General features: G+C 32.7%; 3 protein-coding genes and 1 long non-coding RNA gene across 4 annotated transcripts; 3 read left to right on the top strand and 1 right to left on the bottom strand.

Moving 5' to 3' along the window:
* The first annotated feature begins 716 nt into the window (after window positions 1-716).
* LOC127240446 (uncharacterized) lies at window positions 717-4,578 on the top strand. The gene is made up of 6 exons (XM_051259146.1): window positions 717-1,112; window positions 2,029-2,171; window positions 2,299-2,442; window positions 2,709-2,894; window positions 3,453-3,577; window positions 4,119-4,578. The coding sequence occupies exons 1-6, from the start codon at window positions 905-907 to the stop codon at window positions 4,342-4,344; spliced, it is 1,032 nt and encodes a 343-aa protein (XP_051115103.1). The 5' UTR covers window positions 717-904; the 3' UTR covers window positions 4,345-4,578.
* On the bottom strand, window positions 2,750-12,628 carry LOC127240456 (uncharacterized). The gene is made up of 2 exons (XR_007836330.1): window positions 12,513-12,628; window positions 2,750-2,847 (listed from the first exon to the last, which is right to left on the bottom strand). It is a non-coding gene; the product is annotated as an uncharacterized LOC127240456 (long non-coding RNA).
* On the top strand, window positions 8,078-14,136 carry LOC127240436 (transcription factor TCP12-like). The gene is made up of 3 exons (XM_051259133.1): window positions 8,078-12,763; window positions 12,832-13,133; window positions 14,032-14,136. Exons 1-2 carry the CDS (start codon window positions 11,995-11,997, stop codon window positions 13,122-13,124), a joined length of 1,062 nt encoding a protein of 353 aa, XP_051115090.1. The 5' UTR covers window positions 8,078-11,994; the 3' UTR covers window positions 13,125-13,133; window positions 14,032-14,136.
* Window positions 14,137-16,054: 1,918 nt separating this feature from the next.
* On the top strand, window positions 16,055-20,047 carry LOC127265968 (pollen receptor-like kinase 2). The gene is made up of 3 exons (XM_051296023.1): window positions 16,055-17,186; window positions 17,999-18,679; window positions 19,156-20,047. Exons 1-3 carry the CDS (start codon window positions 16,451-16,453, stop codon window positions 19,713-19,715), a joined length of 1,977 nt encoding a protein of 658 aa, XP_051151980.1. The 5' UTR covers window positions 16,055-16,450; the 3' UTR covers window positions 19,716-20,047.
* Window positions 20,048-20,939: the final 892 nt, after the last annotated feature.

Below are 20,939 nucleotides of genomic sequence, written 5' to 3'. Positions count from 1 at the left end.
ATGTGCGGGTAAGTTGTTGATCGAGAGGATACTGCGTGAAAGGGCATGAGTTTTGTTGAATACGATGTTTTGGTACAGTAATTACTCAAGCAAAATTCGAAGAAATTTTATAGTTTTTAAATATTAAAACTCGCTGTTGCTATTTTTCGGGTACTTTTTGGACAAATTTTGACAACTTAATAGCTTGCAAACTAGTAGGTAAATAATAGTTGAATTTATTTTTTTTGTGTAAAAGAATTTTTTTTAGCTTTTGTATTCTAATTTAATATAATATATAAGTAAGTGTAAATTTGAACTATTTATAATATGTAAAATATGCCTAAATTTACTTTGGAAAAATAAATATCTTTTGATTGAATAGTTAAAATTAAAAAATATATACTCCCTCCGTTCCATAATAAATATAAATTATTTTATTTTATTTTTTTTAAGTAGCGGTACTATCTATTTAATATTACTGCAATTTATATACTTGACTAGGCCGAAAAGACAAATTATTTTAGTATTAATTATTTTATATATTTTTATTAATTAATAAAACATTAATATTTTTTAATGTACAATAAAAATTTAAATGATACTTTTCGTACGGAGTAGAGGAGTACAAAAGTAGCAAAACAAACCCAATCAATATTAAATTATTATTTAAATAAATACACAATAAAAATCGAGACCGACAAGTTTTCTGATTTATAATTATTTATTTTATTTGATATTTTTATCACACGTGCTGCGGAGTAAGAGGCAGAGTAGCTGCGATTCTTCCATTAACGTCAACTCTGCGTTGAGAATTATTTTGCAGCTGCAGATCGGGACATCGATCCATCGCTCTCTATTTCTCTGTTGTTAGAGAGAAAGGGGAGCTCGATCCGAGGGGAATAGGGATCGACCTGGATTCGAAGGGATGGGCTGTTCGTTCTCGGGATTGAACGCGTTATACGATGCCGTAAATGGAGGAGGCGATGTTTGGATTAACGAGAATCGGTTTAGGATCGTGAGGCAGCTTGGGGAAGGTGGATTCGCCTATGTGTTCTTAGTCAAGGAGGTTGTTTCCGATCCCAGTAATAATGCTGGTATTTCTTCGAAAATCAAGGATTCTTCTCACGTCTCAGGTGATTGAATTCTGTATCCAGTTAGCTAAATATATATTATATATATTTAGGGCTATGATATTTGATTATTGCTTTGAATTTAAATTGCATTTTGGTTGTGGCCATTTGATGCTTGACTTGTTTTGTGGAGATTATTGGTTTAGGGTTTACGAATTTGAAGTGTTAAGAATCTCTTGTGCATTTAGGATCCGAGGAACTGATGATTAATATGTTCGGCATCTTTAGGGTGTGTGCTACTTTAGGTTTAGATTTGGGTGGGGGTTTTATAGTATTGAAATTTTGGTAATACAGTGTTTGATGTAATGATTTGAATGAATATATTAAATGAAAAATAGGTGTTTGATTTGATATTTTTAGAGAAAAAAATGATGATAATTAGTGCCAAAAATCAGGTCTAGACCTTAAAGAATGATGTGTAGAAAAGTGAAGGGGAAATGATACTTTACCTGCATAATTCATTATTTAAAACTGTGGACTACATTATTTGAAAATTAATAGGAAAATGTAGGAAGATTATCATGGCAGATGAAGATATACTTTGCTCTATTCCTGCTCTATTCATGGTTGATTTAGGTATTTGAATTGTGCTATATTGGTTAGTGTTGAGAATTTTTCTGTGAGCTTGAGCCAAATATTGTGATGTTTTGTTAGGTTGTGTTTTGGAATTGTAATAATTATTTGATTTGATAGAAATTATGTATATGATGTGTAATGTTTTAAATAGAGTTTCTTGAAGATGCTATATCAAACGAAAATTAGATATATGATACGATGTTTTACAGAGAAAATAATTGAATTACTGTAAAGAATAGTGAAAACAGAGAAAAGAAAACACAACCAAACAAACCCTCAGCATTCTCTACTGATTCATTTGTTTATTCTTACTTCTTCTCTCGCTGGTTATATAATTGGGCAGCTGATGGAACTTATGCAATGAAGAAAGTTCTTATACAAAACACGGAACAGTTAGATTTGGTGAGGGAGGAAATTCGTGTTTCGTCTCAGTTTAGCCATCCCAATTTGCTTCCACTTCTTGATCATGCAATCATTGCCGTGAAGGTAATAATTCCATTTATTATGGTTCTTTGGGTTTTACTAGATATGGGCACTTTTACGTTTTGTATTGAAGACTTAATTAATTATGGAACATGCATCGAGAGGAAAGTAACACTTGTTCATTGACCAGGGTACACAAGATCAGTCCTGGAAGCATGAGGCGTATCTGTTGTTTCCCGTTCATTTGGACGGTACACTGTTAGATAATGCGCAGGCTATGAAAACCAAGAAAGAGTTCTTTTCTACATCCGATGTACTTCAAATATTTCATCAGGTAGTTAGGTTCCTGCTTTCTGTATTGCAAATTCTTATCGTTTACAGCTAAGGAAATTAGTGATTTTACGTACGGCAGGTAAGTGCAATCCTTTTCTTTGAAAGTGTTGGAATAAAGATGACTGTATTTATTCTACTCTGAAATGTTTGATATAAAAAAGAAAAAATTGATAAAATAATTTATGACAAACGACGTATCTGATTATCATTCCATTGGAAGTCGTCGTTGAGGAAAGAACGAACTTACTATGATTTTTTCTTCTTTAGCTTTGTGCAGGTCTGAAACATATGCACAGTTTTGATCCTCCGTATGCTCATAACGATGTCAAACCTGGCAATGTCCTTGTGACATTCAGGAAGGGACAGCCGCCGTTGGCAATATTGATGGACTTTGGGAGTGCTCGTCCTGCAAGAAGGCAAATTCGATCCCGTTCAGAAGCATTACAGCTACAGGTTTTTTTACAATTCTGAACTCATATTAGCTTTTTCTAATATTATCAGTGTGTCATTTGATTTGTTAAAATCTCCCAACCATTTCTTTTTTTTTTTTTTTTTATAAACCCACCCGTCTCCTACTGCCGATATGTTTCGAATTATCATTTCCGACACCCTTATTAATATTAATTGATTATCGCGGTTGCTTGTACTGAGTCTCTATAACCAGACGTGAATATTTTTTGGTTAATTCAATTCACTGTGATGTTATATGTTTTCTAGTTATGACAATGATGTGTATATGTAATGAAGGCTAACCACTGATTTGATTCCCATTGCACTCATTCTGCTCTTATTGTCTTGCCAAACCCGAGTAAAATTCCGTAGTGTTCGAGACTTTTTGTTCTGCATATCATGAAATTGAAAGTGAAAATTCCTCGGGGGTCTCATTTGTCAATCCACTGCTCCTTTCTTACTAAAACTAAATTAGGAAATCTTTAATAGCTACATTTTTAATGAAGTTTAGTTTTTCAAATAATATGATGCTTTTCAGACGATTCTCGGTTGTTCCTGCAGGAATGGGCTTCTGAGCACTGTTCTGCTCCTTACCGAGCTCCTGAGTTATGGGATTGTCCGAGCCATGCTGATATAGACGAGAGATCAGATATCTGGTCTTTAGGCTGCACTCTCTTTGCAATCATGTAAGTACCATTTCCTTTATTTCTTTTTGATGTTACGTTTATTGAGAACACAAAGAGAGGTTTCACAAATTTTAAACCATGAGAAAGAATTGTGTAAATATTACAAACCCTTCGTCCTCCAAAATTATGTTATTATTCATTTTTTGATTGTCCCCCAAATTTATACACGATCCATTTATAGTAAACAACTTTATTCACCCAAAATTTTATTACTTTTATTTTAACAAATAATAACCAGTTTTCCACTACTTTTTCTACTTACTCAATAATTTTTTTATCAATCATTTAACATTAATATATCATTATTTTTTAATCTCTATGCCCAAGTAAAGTGATATACTTAGTCCGAATGGAGGAAGTTAGCAATTTGGCCTTATTTTTATATTATGTATATATATATATATATGTGTTGTACTTTGGCCCAAACAGCCTTTTCGCCATGCCCCGGTGAATATTATGGATTATTTATGTGTTTTCATCTTGGTCGTGTGATCTTTGCAAACCACTGTATGCATTGTTCCTTATTTCTTGCAAATAACAGGTACGGCGCATCTCCATTCGAGTATGCACTTGGGGAATCCGGCGGGAGCTTGCAGTTAGCCATAATTAATGCCCAAATAAAGTGGCCAACAGGCCCGAAACCTCCCTACCCGGACGCACTCCACCAGTTTGTAACATGGATGCTGCAGCCTCAACCCACGGTTCGTCCCTACATCGACGACATCATAATCCACGTCGAAAAACTCATCTCAAAATACTCCAACTGAAGGTACTATGCTGATCAACAGATCTTATAACTATGTGGATAAATTTGTTTGTCCTGTACTTACTGTTTTGCACAATACTGATTTTAGAGTTGCTCTGTTTTTTATTTATTGTATGTCTTATCTATTTGTGTGTGCGTGTAGTTTATAAATACACAGGTTAGTTTTTGGACTATATTTGGGATTTGTTTTGTAGCCATGTTTAAGTTCATTCAGAGAGAGGCATTTTGGACTTAATATGAAGATTGCATGAAAATAAATAAGTAAATAAAATTGAAAATTGTTTCCAAGGCTGCGAATTTAACAAAAAATATTTCTATTAGTGTCTTACATTACTAATATAATGATATTTGTAAAAAAATTGTACAAATATAAAGATATTTGTAAATGGATAGATTGACAGATGGAGGTAGTATATTAGATAGCATATTAGATATAGATTTGCAATTTACATATAAAATAGAACTCACAATATATATATATTTTATACAACACGTATTGTTTATTATATTTTTATATGTTATCGATAGTATTTTATATATATATAGTATTAATAAATTTTCAATAACCACCCTAAGTCTGAAAGACACATATTTGGGTGTGTTTGTTTGGGGATTTGGATTTTAAATTGGGATTTGAATAGTAAAAATTTTGAATTTGAATAGTTGTATGATGTAATATAAATAAGTGTTGATGTGATGTTTTGAATGTAAAATTAATTTTTAGCATAATATAAAAAATAAAAAAATAGGTGTTTGATTTGATGATTTTGGGAAAAAAATTGGATAAATAGTGTAAATTCAATCCAATCCCCCAAACAAACACACCCAAAATGTGTGGAGGAAAGGAGAATGAAAGTGACTGATGGCATGGAAGAAGTCCAAGTGCAAATGTATCGTAAGATATTATGGGAAACAATGCTGTGTGTGGACTGTGGAGTGCCAATAATTAGTGTTTGTGTGTGTGTGTTTAAAAAGCCTTATGCTGTGGCTCTTATCCCTATCACATTATCACCTTTATTTAGTTCATTTATTATTATTATTATTTATTTATTTTCTTTTATTGATGATATGGGAACCAAAACTGGTATTTTTCTAATATGCATTAGCCAAACAAAAAAAACAAACAAAAAAAAAAGAAAAAAGAAAAATGGGTTGAGAATAATATCACGCAAACCATGAAATTTCTGTGCGATAGGTTCCACCAAGAAGGTATCAATAGGAGATTTTTGAGTTTATTTATTACACCAATTCGGTCATTTTTTATGAGTTTTATTACCTTTTTTATGCCATAGAATCTGACCGTTTGTAATAACTTTTATACTGTATGAGGTTTGTTTTTTTTTTTAATATTTCAAATTAAAATTAATATTATTTACGCTAATATTTTACAAAATATCATATTAAAATATTATTTAAATAAAAATTCAAATTAAGATTTCATTTCAAATTACTTTTAAACCACAACTAAACAAATTTAGTATTTTCGTTCAGCCATGATTTTGGTTGTATTTGGATGTAGGGTTAGCATGTATTCATCATTATACATTTTTTCTCCTTTGAAAATGTTATTTTTATCCAAAATTCCATCAAATAATTATTTATATTAAATTACATATATATTTGAACATTCATAATCTCTAGATCCTCCATACAAATTAAAGTGTTAAACAGTACACGCTAAACGGTTTTAGTCTAAGTGGGTGATGGTTGAAACTGCCGTTGCTATTTTTCTAAAGTGATATCGATAAATTAATAGCTTACAAATTAGATTCGATATAGCAAATAACACTGAACAACATAAGTATGCATATGTAGAATGCAATGTGAGTAGTGTGATTAATTCACAATTTATGAGCACATATTATATGTATCATCCATTTTATTTATCTATATACATTTATTCTGTACTCATAATTCATATATATATTTGTGTTTGTTTGGGAGTTTGGATTTTGAATTGGGATTTGAATAGTAAAAATTTTAAATTTGAATAGTTGTACGATGTGATATAAATAGGTATTGATGTGATGTTTTAAATGTAAAACTAATTTTTAGTATAATATAAAAAATAAAAAAAAAAGTGTTTGATTTGATGTTTTTGAAGAGAAAATTTTGAATGAATAATAAAATTTTGATAAAATCCTTCAAAGGAACAAACCCTAAATAGATATATAAAAGATAAATATGAAATAGTGTGTAAGCAACCTGAGAACAAGCAAACAAGCCTCTATACATATATATATATATATATAGAGAGAGAGAGAGAAAGAAAGATGAACTGATGGGAATTTTTAAGTTGATTATTTTTTTTTATTTTATAATATAGAAATTTGCAAGTTATTAATAAATTATCCGCCAAACCTCATAACTTATAAATTATAAGTTTGATAAAACAAATCACACTAAAAATTATGTATTACAAACAAAATTTAAAGAAATCAAAATTTAAATTCATAACTTTACAATCACAAATCCATCACAGCAACACCGTACCATCTCTTAGAATTAATTTTACTTTTGATTTGAAAAGAACAATAAGTCCTGTCCAATGATGGATCCACCCTACCCCATCCATCTCTACATTTCTTGACCATACTGCACTCTGTACGTACACTCTACTCTACTCTACTCTATTCTATTCTATTCTAGCGAGAGAAAAGAGAGAGAGGAAAGAGAGAGAGGAAATGGTGGAAGGAGACATCAATTATATACTACTTCATCTGTCCCACTTACTATGTCTATATTACCAGTTTTGTCCGTCTCAAATTTTATGTCACTTTATTTTTTGAAAATGATTATCCATTTTAATTTTCTTTTAAATTTTCTAATTTAAAATTTTTTAAATTTTAATTAAACTAATTAGTTATCTTAATATTAATCTATAATCATTTATATTATAAATTAATTATTTTTACTAATACATTTTTAATTATCTACTAATTATACTTATCCTAAATTTTCGTATCTACAGTGACCGACCAAGACACCAACGGTAGTATATTGCATTGTATTGTATTGCGGCATGTTAAAATGGAAACTTATTACTTGCTGCTATATATACACCAGAAATGGATATATATATATATATATAACCAGCGGTACGTAGCTACCATTTTCAATTCAAATTCAAATTCATCATAGCTATATATGCCTATGGAGAAATTCTTTCTTTACTTTTATCAATTCATTTCAAGACTAGATACATACATATATATATATATAGATAGATCATAGATCATAACAGATGATGGACATAATTATATATATATATATTCCACCACCACCAGCAGCAGCACCAGCTATTATTATCTTATTTGGCTGTATAAGTGTATATACATATATTTGGTAGCTTAGCTTAGCTTAGGGTTTCAGAAGAGAGAGAGAGGGGGGGGGGGGGGGGGGGGGGGGGAATTGAGTGAGTGAGTGGGAAGTACAATTAAATTGGCAGTGAGTGCCCTCATTTCTTGACCTAAACATGACCCTGGCTATCTCAATTATATCAATATCAATATCAATATCAACCCCTTTTCAATTCAAACCTTATATACATACATATATAGTGAGAGAGAGACCCATTGTAGATGTAAATGTGCTGCAACTACAACTACAACAAGAAGATCGAGTGAAGTGAATCCACCCTTGTTACTGTAACTCAATCCATGTTTATAGACATATATAGACAATGAGAGGGCAGATTATATTCTAGGGCTTGCCCTTGTCCGTCCGATCTGGCAACGATATATAATTCACGGTTAAGATTAATCATCATCAGGGCCAGGGGGCAATGGAACAAAAACTTCATAAAGGAAAGGAAAGATAGATAAAGGTGGAAGAGGTATGGAAGCACTTCCACTTTAAGCTGAAAGGGACACCTCTCTCTCTCTCTCTCTCTCTCTCTCTCTCTCTAAACTATATATATATATGACATGTATATATTAAGCGTGCTCTCCCTCTCTAGTCTCTCTTCTCTTTCTTGCTGTGTTTGTCATTGTGCGTCCATATCTATCTCTCTCACTCTTAATTTGGTCGTCTCTCTCTCTCTCTCTCTATATATATATATGTATGTATATTGATCAAACCCTAGGTAGGTGATAAGTCTCATCTCACTCTTTCTGTCTCTCCACTTGAAAATAGTAATAATAATGATAATTATATCCATTGGATAATTGGAAGATGAATGGAGGATACATGTGTTGTCCGTACTATATAGGCTGATAGAGTCATCCATCCATCTATATATATTTATATCAAAAATATCCATCCATATATAATCCATTCCAAGACAATCCTGGTACTATTAGTCAGGATCTACACTGCATTAGTACTATTATATACACACTTCTCTTTCGAGAGAGAGAGAGAGAAGTCGAAGACTAGAAATAAGAAGCATTCCAATTTTGTTTGATTCTTTTTTGTTCTTTTTTTAGGTAATATTCTCCCCACATCATTTATAGATATATTTACTAACTATTTAAGCTTTGTCATTCAAATTTGTTGCAGGTCGATTTAGAAGTAACGAGTTTGAACCCATAATCTCATGGTTACAATTTCACTCTTCACACTATCATCATGTCATCCCATACGAGCCAAATCATTCTCTTTGTTTCTTTCACTTAAATATGTACTAAGTACTCTAAATTTACATAAAGGGTGTGTTTGTTTGGGAGTTTGGATTTTGGATTGGGATTTGAATAGTAAAAATTTTGAATTTGAATAGTTGTATGATGTGATATAAATAGGGTTTGATGTGATGTTTTGAATGTAAAATTGATTTTTAGTATAATATAAAAAATGAAAAATAAGTGTTTGATTTGATGTTTTTGGGGGAAAAAAATTGGATGAATAATGAAAATCCTCCAAAATCCTTCAAACAAACACACCCAAAATGGATATAGAAAGGACCATTTGGTCTACGCAACTCTATTTTAACACTATTCATCAAAATTATGGATGCAATAGTACGGTATCCTAATCAAGGCTACTAATTAAGGCATATAGCGCGCCACGCTATGTCCCACTTCAATATTTTTATGTATTATTCATCGTGTTGTTTTGTGGTGTGGTGTTTATGATGCTTTGCTTTAATGTTTTTTTTTTTTTTTTGTTTTCTTTTCCCACAACATCCTCAAAATTCAACCTGATATGGGGGTGTGTGTTTTAGTTTATTATATATGGGAATAAATGCATTTTTAGTTTCATATGTAACACTTAATATTATTTTGGTCATTTAAGTAAACTTTGTATAAAAATAATATTATATCTAATTCTTAATCGCCGAAAATATCTTCTTGTACCAGAATATGCAAACACTAACCTCCAGAGTTAAATAGTAAATTTTAGTATATGTGGGCTTTAGTTATATACAATTATTTAAACATATATGTACATTTGTATATGTATTGATTAAGTTCATGTAAAAATACTATATAGTTAGTCGTCCATGTTAGTTCTAGATGTACCATGACAGCATATATGATAGTAATATTTTTTTACTAAACACCTTTCCAAAACTACTTTGACTAGATAATAATTATTTTTGTATATATTTAATTTAAATAACTAAAATGTTAATAATAGACATATATTAATTAAAAATACATTTAATGTCATTATTTATAGCTGTTAATAATTCTGGGATTCCCCATCAGCCCTTTCGCTTTCGCCTCTACAAAGATAACACTATCCCCATCAGCCCTTTCGCTTTCGCCTCTACAAAGATAACACTATCTATCTGTCTATCTATTTCGAATGTGGATTCGATCGAATACACAAATTAATTAGTTTGAAATAGACAAACACTATTCATTTGGCTATCATCCATCCCATCCCATCATTCTTTAATTATTCCTTAGTGTTTTTTTAAATCTACTTCCTCCGTCCCATAACAAAATATTCATTTTTTCATTTTAGTCCGTCCCATAATAAAAGTATCCATTTCATTTTTTAGTAACTGTACTATCTGCTAACATTACAAATACCCTTACAACTTACAATATATTACACAAATGTCATTACATTTATACTACATATACTAATAAAGTTATTTTAGTCAATTCTACTTTATTCCTACTATATCTCAATATAATACTAATATTTCTAAAACTAAGTGCAAAAAGCAAATGAATATTTAGTTTCGGGACGGAGGGAGTATCATTTTCGTACTAATCATAATTTCATCCTTCTAAATAATAATTAAAAAAATAACAAATACTATATCATATCTAACATTTATTTTTCAGCTAAAATTCTGAAGCACAATAGATTAAATAACCTTATTATGATATACAATATTTGTGTAATATATTATAAATTGTAAAAGTATTTGTAATATTAAAATTAGATAGATAATACAATTACTATAAAAAGTGAATAGTTTTATTACGATCAAAATAAAAAGATGAATAATTTGTTAAGGGACGGAGGAAAGTAGAGAGTTAAATATTACTTCCCCGTCCCACTTACCGTGTCTAATTTTTCATTTCTGTCCCACTTATTTGGAAAAGTATTATACACTTTAATCTCATTTTAAAATTTTTAATTTAATTTTTTTAAAAAAATTAATTATACTAATTAATTATCTTAACTTTAATTTAAAATTATTTTTATTAAATAATAAATATTTTTACTAATATATTTTTAATTATTTATTAATTATACTTCTTTGTTCATGTATACGGTTGAAAGGGTCACCATATCTCGAAACTGAGGTTATTTTATTGTTAAAAAGAAAAATCTAAAACTCCCAAAACCTATTTCTAAACGGAGCTTTGGATTAGGGTTAAAGGAATTCACTAATGAGAGAGAGATAGAGAGACTAGGGTTAAAGGGATTCACTAATTAGAGAGAGAGAGAGAGAGTAGGGTTAAAGGGATTCACTAATTAGAGAGAGAGAGAGATTAGGGTTAAAGGGACTCACACGCACATATATAGCCACAATTCAAAAACAGACATACACATGCAGATGTGCAGTAGAGAAGCAGTAGTAGCCATAGAAAGAGCATCAGCAGCATCATATATATAATATAATAATATAATATATGCATATATGATTAATTAAGGGTGTGTTTGTTCCGAAGATTGAATTTTAAATACATTATTCATTTCATTTTTTCCTTTAAAATATCAAATCAAATACTTATTTTTTATTTTTTATATTATTAAAAAAAAATTAATTTTACATTCAAAACATCACATCATCGCCTGTTTATATCGCATCATGTTACTATTCAAATTCAAAATTTTTACTATTTAAATTCCAACTCAAAATCCAATCAAACATACCCTAAAAGAACCTGTCCCTCTCAACCAAAAGCCTCCCCCATATCACCACTCACCCTCCTCACCTAATACACTCACCATGATCATACCCTCACTACTCACTACTCCCTGACCTCCATTAGAGAGAGAGAAAGAAAGAGATAAAAGACTACAGCAGCAGACAGGCAGGAGGAGGAGGAGGAGGAGGAGGAGGAGAGGAGGTACGTACCATTTGGCAGCAGGAACCCATTCATGATCAATTGTACCATTTTCATATATCCATGTATGTATCTATCTATCTATCTATATAGAGATGTAACTTCAATCCATCCATCCATCTCCCCCTAGCTAACAACAGTCCCAATCACAACCCCCCCAATTTCAATATCATAAAATGCAGCACCAAATTCAGCAGCAGCAGCATCCCCTCAACACCACCATTTGTAATTGTACCTCCTCCAATCACCACCACCACCACCACCACTACCCTACTACTAGTAATAGTGATAGTCCTAATAACCTCAATCCCTTTCCTGCTGCTGCTGCTGCTTTCTTTCCCTCATCAGATTACGACATCTGTAGTTCTTATAGCCCTAACCAGCAGCAGCTGCTGCTGCACAATTTCGACTATATAAATCACTTCCCAGATGATTCCGTTTCCCCCCCCACCTGCAGAGAATTCTCCGATTTCCAAATCTTTGACCACTTTTACCAACACAACACCTTCAATTCCACTACCAATTCGCAGTTTCTTAATGAAATTAGTGTTATCCACCCCCAAACACCCCCAAACTACGCTCAAATGCCTCTAGAAATTAGTGCGGAAAATAACGATCATAATGATAATGATAATCATGCTACTAATGCGATGATGATGATGATGATGGCGAGTAATTACTGTGAGGAACTTACCGGAAAGGCGTCAACGACGACGACGAAGAAGAAGAAGAGGAGCTCCAAAAAGGACAGGCACAGCAAGATCCACACCGCGAAAGGACTCCGCGATCGACGGATGAGATTGTCTCTCGAAGTCGCGAGAAAATTCTTCCGACTCCAGGACCTCCTCGGCTTCGACAAGGCCAGCCGCACCGTCGATTGGCTCCTCAAAAACTCCGACACCGCCATTCGTGACCTCGCCGGAGAATCCGCCGCCGATCTGAAAGGTACACTACAACTTCACTAAATTTCAATTCCAAATCAAAATTCAACACAACACATACCTACATATCAGGTGCGGCGGCGAATAACAGCTCTTCCTCCACCTCCGACGAGCCTGCGATAGTAGAAACACCGAAAATGCCCTCCTCGGGGAAGAAGAAGAGCAGGAAGGGAGTTAGGTGCAGGGAATCACCATCATCGTCGAGAGCGACCGTAGGGAGAGAGTCAAGGAGAATGGCGAGAGAGAGAGCTAGAGAGAGAACAAGTCAAAAAAAACGGCTAATGTGCCAAAGTAACCGTACCCAAAACCCCAACCCAAAGCTGCCATGGAATCCATGCCCGCCTCCCTGCGGTTCCCTACAGTGACACCTTCACGTAAGTGTATACTGTCTCTACTCTACAGTTCCTGCAATTAAACCTACCAATTTACTCACGCACACATATTTCTGAATTTATTTATTTATTTTCTGATCCTATTTAATAATTTAATATTAATAATTAGTTCATGGATTCAATAAATAAATAGAGAGATCGTTAAACCCTAGCTATAAACAATTTAATAATATAAATCTTCATTATTTATGTTAAAGTTAACGTTTTGGTATGTAAAAATTGAAAACATATGTATATGTAAAATATTTTAATAAATTTGGTTTAAAGATACTAGCTATGAACTGCATGAAATAAATAATGAAATACAATTGTTTTGAATAAAACTAGTTAAATTACTAATAGTTTGTTAATTAAATGTGTTTTGGGGTGACTTTGGTACTTCAAAATAGTAAAAATTCACAGAGAATTTTTTTTCCTAATATTATTAATATTTATGATTTTTTAAATATAAATTAGTTTTAGGGTACTATTTTGATTTTAAAAAGCATTTCATGTGATTTTTTTTTAAAAAATAAATAATCTATAATTAACATGATATTGAAAATACAAGTTATCTGACCTAATATTCTTATATATATATATATATATAAATTATAGGAATATTTTTTTCTTATGAATCATTTCGTTTAACAATTGCTTAAATTAAAATACAGAACAAACGAAAAACACAACCAAAGAAAACAAACTTAGGCAAACTAAATAGGCATAGCAATTTTAGTGCTAGCTTTGTAGCTGTAAATTGTATTCTATATGATAAGAAAAAATAAAAAAAATAAAAAAAATAAAAAAAATTCTAATAATTTATATGATTAATTGTTAATCTAGTCATTTAAAATAAAGATTTAAATTTATATAATATATAAAATTGTTGTTTGTGCAGACTATATGGAACCATACTTGAGAATTGAGATTTGCTACAAACCATGAGAAGCCTGCAACATTCTGAACATATATATATATATATATATATATAATTATTTAATATATGTATATATAAATAGGTCATCTGCTAAAATGTTTTATTTTATCTGTAATTCCTTAAATTTGTAAATTTAGATGGTGTTTGGTAAAATTCAATGCATTCTTAATTTATGTTGAATTATTAAGCCTATGTGTATTTTAAAACTTATTTTCACACTATTTATCAATAGTTTCATTTTTTTAAAAAAAATAGTACTAGGGTTCATAACTTATAATATCTATTTATATTATATTATATCAAATAAATATTATTTTTTATTTAATCTTTTATTATTCTTATACTGAATCAAATTTCAAAATACTTCAAAAACATATTAAACACACCCTAAGTTTGAATTTAATAAATTGTTGTTTAAGCTGCTTTTTTAAGTCTGATTTTTAATTCACTGTGAAATCAAATTTTAATCTAACCTTATGTATTATATATTCCCTCCGTCCCGCATATCGCGTCTGCTACACAGTAGATATGAAGGGTGTAATTAGTAGATAATTAAAAATGTATTAGTAAAAATAATTATGCTATAATATAAATAATTATAAATTAAAATTAAGATAATTAATTAGTTTAATTAAAATTAAAAAAAAATAAATTTAAAATTTAAAATGAAATTAAAGTGTGTAATCATTTTCCAAAAAAGGGAAAACTACATGTTACGTGGACGGACAGAAACGACAACGTGGACATGATATGTAGTACGAAGGGAGTAATAAATAACTTAAATCAATAAGTTTTTCATTATTAGATAATTTTTCTTGATAGCACTAGATATTTTAAGAGATTAGTTAATCTCCAAATCATATACCGATAAGAATGGTTGATTGTAAACCAAATAACTATTTTTTACAACTTAATATTCATAATAAACAACTTGTTAAGTAGAGTTAAAAGATAAGTTGATAAAAGAGCTTGAGATTGTTTGGAGGTTTGAATTTTGAATTTGAATAATTGTATTATGTGATATAAATAAGCGATGATGTGATGTTTTGAATGTAAAATTGATTTTTAGTATAATATAAAAAATGAAATATAGGCATTTGATTTGATATTTTTTGGGAAAAAAAATGAGATGAATAGTATATTTAAAATTCAATTCCGCAGATAAATGTCTTATATTTAGTTTGATAACCTTACGAATAATTAAATCACAATTATCCTAACCCTAGTAGCAAATTTATTTTGGCATTGTCTTATATTCCTTCATTCTGTTCACTTACTTAATCATCAAATTATTATTTTTATACCAAAAATTAATAATAACATTATTTTTAACTTCAAAATAGACAGAATGAATATATTTCAAAATTTTAATTTCATTCTTCTAATATATATATATATATATATAAATTCAGAACATGTGAATAATAGTATAAATCGAAGAAGAGTAGTAGTAGTGAACAATTGTTGTTGTATTTTTTTATGAATATATATTTTATATTATTGGTTGACTCTCGTTTGTACATAAAATAAATAAATTACATGTATCCCTATTAGTTCAAGTTTGTTTAAATAAGACAGTCATTTATGTAATTTAATATGGTATCAGAGCCTTAGATCTCAAGTTCGTTATATAAAACTTTTTAATATGTTTTTATAGTAGAAATATTAAAATTATTTTATATATTGTTTGTCTATATTCATTTATAATCCCGGACTAAGGGAGTAGTAACAAAAATTTTGTACTGTTAATTGTTTCATATATTGTTTGTCTATATTCAAAGTGCTATAGATCATGGGGAATAATTTTTTTATCAACACGATACAAAACAAGAACAACAACAATACATATAGTCAAATTTAAAATGGAGCAATAAAAATAATATATATATATATATCAACAATTACGACAAATATATATATATATATATATATACACAACTATATGTAACGAAAATAAAAATAAAATTGAAGGTAGTGCTAAATTGTCTCTGGCACGCAGACGAGCAAACGAAGCCCTGCAAAATCGGGGAGGCTCAATTTGACGGTTGGCTGGCAGCCATTGTTACAGAATTAATTAAGCAATCAAGCTTTCTCTCTTTCTCTCTCTGGTCTGTCTGTCTGTCTGTGGCTCTCGCTCCTCCTTCCTCTTCCAGTTCTAATTCTTCTTCAATTCTCCCCCAATCACAATACCTTCCTTCCTTCCTTCCATTTCCGTTTCTAAATATTTCCCAAACATTCACTGTAATTCCACACCAATTTCATCACATCCACTCATTCATACACCTATACATACAGAATTCCTTATATATATACATATATATATTAATTGGTGGTTAATTAGGTTAGCAGATCTTCGATAGGTAGTCCGCCGGAATCAACAATGCGGACGGGCGCGCAAGCAGCTGCTGCAGCCTATCCTGTGCGCCCATGGATATCCTCGATTAATTTCTTCTTCTTCTTCTTCTTCTTCGCCGTGATTTTGATTCTGTCTTCGTCGTCGTCAATTTGTTGTTCCGCGGAGGAATTGGGGGTGGATCAGGTGGAGGTGCTGCGGCGGTTCAAGGCGGCGCTGAATGGCGCAGGAGAGCCGGCGCTCGCCGACTGGAACGCCAATCCGGCGCCGCCGTGCGAGGGGAACGTCGGCCGGTGGCGCGGCGTCCTCTGCTTCGGCGGTCACGTGTTCGGCCTGCAGCTCGAGAACATGGCGTTGTCTGGGAGGATCGACGTCGACGCGCTGGCGCCCCTCCGGTCGCTGCGGACGCTGAGCTTTATGAGCAATAAGTTTGAGGGAGCGATGCCGGACTGGAAGAAGCTCGGAGCGTTGAAGTCGCTGTTCCTGTCGAATAATGGATTTTCCGGCGAGATCGCCGACGACGCGTTTAGAGGGATGACGTCACTGAAGAAGGTTCATTTGGCGAATAATAAATTTTCCGGTCCGGTTCCGACGTCTCTGGAGTCGCCGAAGCTGATTGAGCTCCGGCTTGAGAATAACCAGTTCATCGGAAAGATACCGGAGATTAGCTCCGACCATCTGAAGGTGTTGAATGTGTCTAATAATCAGCTCGAAGGCCCTATTCCCCTTGATTTACAGAAATTGAATCCCAAATCCTTCGCAGGTACTCTCTCTCTCCTCCCTCTCCCTCTCTCTCTCTCTCTCTCTATATATATGTATATATATATGTATATATATATATGTATGCATATTGAAGGTAGGTCAGTTAGGGCAGAATTGCATAGAAGACGACGAATTAAGACTAGGGCAGAAGAAATATGTGATATTTTGCGTGCTCTGTGGGTTTTCAATTTTTTTTTTTTTTAATTCTGTAAAATACTTTTTAATATTTAAATAATGGTTTGCGGCATTTTTTTGTACAAATAATTTTTTTGTGTTGTATTTTAATTTGATATAAATATATATATGGCATAATGTAATTAAATTCAGTTAAAAAAACTAAAATATAAATTTTATGTTTGGATAAATGAAATTAATAAAAATGTAAGAGTAAATGAAAAAAAAATTAAAGCTCCATTTAAAAGTGATTTTTGAAGACTTTTAAAGTTATAATAAAAGAAATTAAGATTTAATATAATATTTGTAAAAGAAAATAAAAATGCTATACTTATGATCTTTTTCTAAAAATACTAAATGATGCCAAAACTTATTTTTGTAGACTAAAGTTATGTTTGTTTTTTCAAATAGTTTTAAGGAATATTTTTAAAGTAAGGTATAGAAAAATATGTGAATAATATAAAAATAATAATATATGTAATATAAAAATATGTGAATAATTTTTTTTAAAGAGAAAAGTGTATATACGTATTTCTTTTTGGCAAAAATAACAAACTCATATTTTTTTAAATGTTATTGTTAAAACTAAAATGTATGTATGTAAATTTTTATTTTTCTAATTTTGTTAATATTATGCAGGAAACAAGGCACTATGTGGCCCGCCTTTGGACACCCAATGCCCGGGTGGAATGGAAGCTGCCTTCGCCGGAAATAAGGGCTCTTCGGTAAAAATTGCTCTAATCGCCGCTGCCTGCCTGCTCGGTCTCATTCTTCTCATCATCCTCCTCGTCCTCCTCCGCCGGTCGAAGAAACAAGAGCCTAACCTCGGCCAACCGGAAGCCACTCCTGTCGGCGGCGTCGACCGCAACGCCGCCGCCGCGAGAGCAGTAGTCGCCGAGGCGGCAGCAATCACCGCCGCCAAAAAGTCCGAGCAATCCGCCGCCGCAGCACACCAACAAACCGCCGGCGGCGGCGCCGGAAGACTTACCTTCGTTAACGAAGAGCGTCGCAAATTCGATCTCCAGGACCTGATGCGCGCGTCGGCGGAAGTCCTCGGTAGCGGCAACTTTGGCGCCTCCTACAAGGCGGTGCTCGTCGACGGCGAAGCTCTGGTCGTCAAACGCTTCAAGCAAATGAACAACATCGCCAAAGAAGACTTCCACGAGCACATGCGGCGGCTCGGCCGCCTCAAACACCAAAACCTCCTCCCCTTGGTAGCGTACCTCTACCGCAAGGAGGAGAAGCTTCTAGTCTTCGATTACGTCAGCAACGCCAGCTTGGCAAAGCACCTTCACGGAAAACACTCTGAGGACCATCCAGGTATGTCTGGCAAAAAAATTCTAACCTAAACCGCTTGATAGAATCAAATCAAATTGAATTTTTTGTTGAAGCTTATCATGAATTAAAATCCTTAAGATTGTGTTGAGATAATTAAGATAAAAAATAAGCTATTAATCTAATCTGATTCTATTAGTATTGTTGGATTCGAATATACAAATAATAGAATGTTTTGTGTTATACAAGTTTATTAAAAAACCGCAAAGATAATCTTTGCCGTTGCGTTAGATCTAATATATATTTCTTATTATTTTTTAATTGGCTTCATCACCTCTACCAAATAGAAGACATAGACTTACTAAATACATTTACGTCAAATAATAAATCACTTAACATAATCCAAATAATTACATTTAATTCTTAATTGGATTTTTGATCCAACATTTTCGACTAATTAAGCAAATTTGAATTGAATACAAATTTGAATATCAAATACCTGTTCGTGTTGACTTCTACAGGTCTCCCATGGCCGGCGCGGCTCAAAATCATAAAAGGCGTGGCGAAAGCCCTAATCTACCTCCACAACGAGCTCCCAAGCCTAACGGTTCCCCACGCGCACCTCAAATCCTCAAACGTCCTCCTCGACGAGGAATTCAATCCTCTGTTGATGGACTACACTCTGGCGCCGGTGGTGAACCCTAGCCAGGTGCAGCAGGTGCTGGTGGCGTACAAGTCGCCGGAGTACACGACACAGTACCGTGTCTGCAAGAAAACAGACGTGTGGTGTTTGGGGATACTGATTTTGGAAGTGGTGACGGGGAAGTTCGTAATCGCGCAGGGCTGCGGCCACCACTCGGCGGATCTGGCCGGGTGGATCCACGCGATCGTGCAGGAGGTGAGCAAGGACGGACGGCAGGCGTTTGATAAAGAAATGGCGGTGGCGTCGGAGAAAGGTAGAGCCGCTGTGGAGGAGTTGCTGCAAATCGGAATAGCTTGCTGCGAGGAGGATTTGGAGAAGAGGTTGGAATTGGAGGAGGCGGTGAAGAAGATCGAGAACCTTCGAGAAGAGGAAGAATAACGGTAAGAAGGAGGAGACTGGATTCAGAGGAGACACACTGACTGACTGACTGACGGACGAATTATAATATATAATGGTGGCAAGTGTTCATTCATTTGTTTTAATCTTCATATTATTGTTGTTGTTGCGTTTGGATTTGTGTGATTGATTGTTAGTATATAATTATGTGTGTGTGTGTGGTGGAAATATAATTATGTTGAAGTTAAAGTACTAATGGATGTGAATTATGTGTTTATTGTTTTAATTATGTGTAATGACTTCATGGTGCGGCATATTTTCACTAAAATTTTAGTGAATACAAGTGCATGTAAATATTAGACCAACAAATTCAAACAGTTGGCCATCCAAAAATTGTATGAATGGATCTGGCCATGAATCTAACTGCTGATCTGGTTAAGTCAATATTGATTTGATCGGATCAGCATATTATAGAAATAACATATATTATCGCATATATTATATTATAGCACAACATATATTAAAATATGTATAAATATATATTATTACTCATATAGCATATATTGATTCGATCAAATCAGCATAATTGACTTGGCCTGATTAGCACTAACACTACAGCCGATGGATCCAAAAAAAAAAACTGGAACACACCCCTGAACCCCCTGCCCCTTAAACCTCCGGCGACCTCACCGCCAAGGTCAAACAATATTCAAGGACTTGGATATTCCTTGCTATAAAGATTTTTCAACCGGGAACAACACAACACAACACAAATTAGGGTCTAACACCGTCCGAATGTTCATAGAATAGGAACACTAGGGGTGTGTTTGTTTATATGATATAAATAGGCGTTGATGTGACGTTTTGATTGTAAAATTAATTTTTAATATAATATAAAAAATAAAAAATAAGTGTTTGATTTGATATTTTTGGGAAAAAAAAATATGATGAATAGTATATTTAAAATCCGATCCCCCAAACAGAAAGACCTGACAGTGGAATATAAAAAATATAAAGTTCCGGTAGACACAATGAACACTGCAACACTTAAAAGATGAACCTTGCAGAAGAAAATGAAGAAAACAAGCACCAAATGGAAATTTTTATATATTTTCTTTAAATATTATTAACAAGTATACAAAGCATCTATTTATAATCTGCATTAACAATAGGCTATATCTATAGACCAAAGAAACTAACAAACTTACTTATAGCAAAGTCTGCATTATTTGTCATGAATCTTTGGAGCTTCAACATCATATATAT

This window comes from Andrographis paniculata, unplaced genomic scaffold (genome assembly GCF_009805555.1).
Source record: "Andrographis paniculata isolate CXL003 unplaced genomic scaffold, ASM980555v1 Contig18END, whole genome shotgun sequence".
Taxonomy (NCBI): Eukaryota; Viridiplantae; Streptophyta; class Magnoliopsida; order Lamiales; family Acanthaceae; genus Andrographis; species Andrographis paniculata.
The sequence above is the reverse complement of the archived record's forward strand: the minus strand, read 5'-3'. Positions and strand labels throughout refer to the sequence as shown.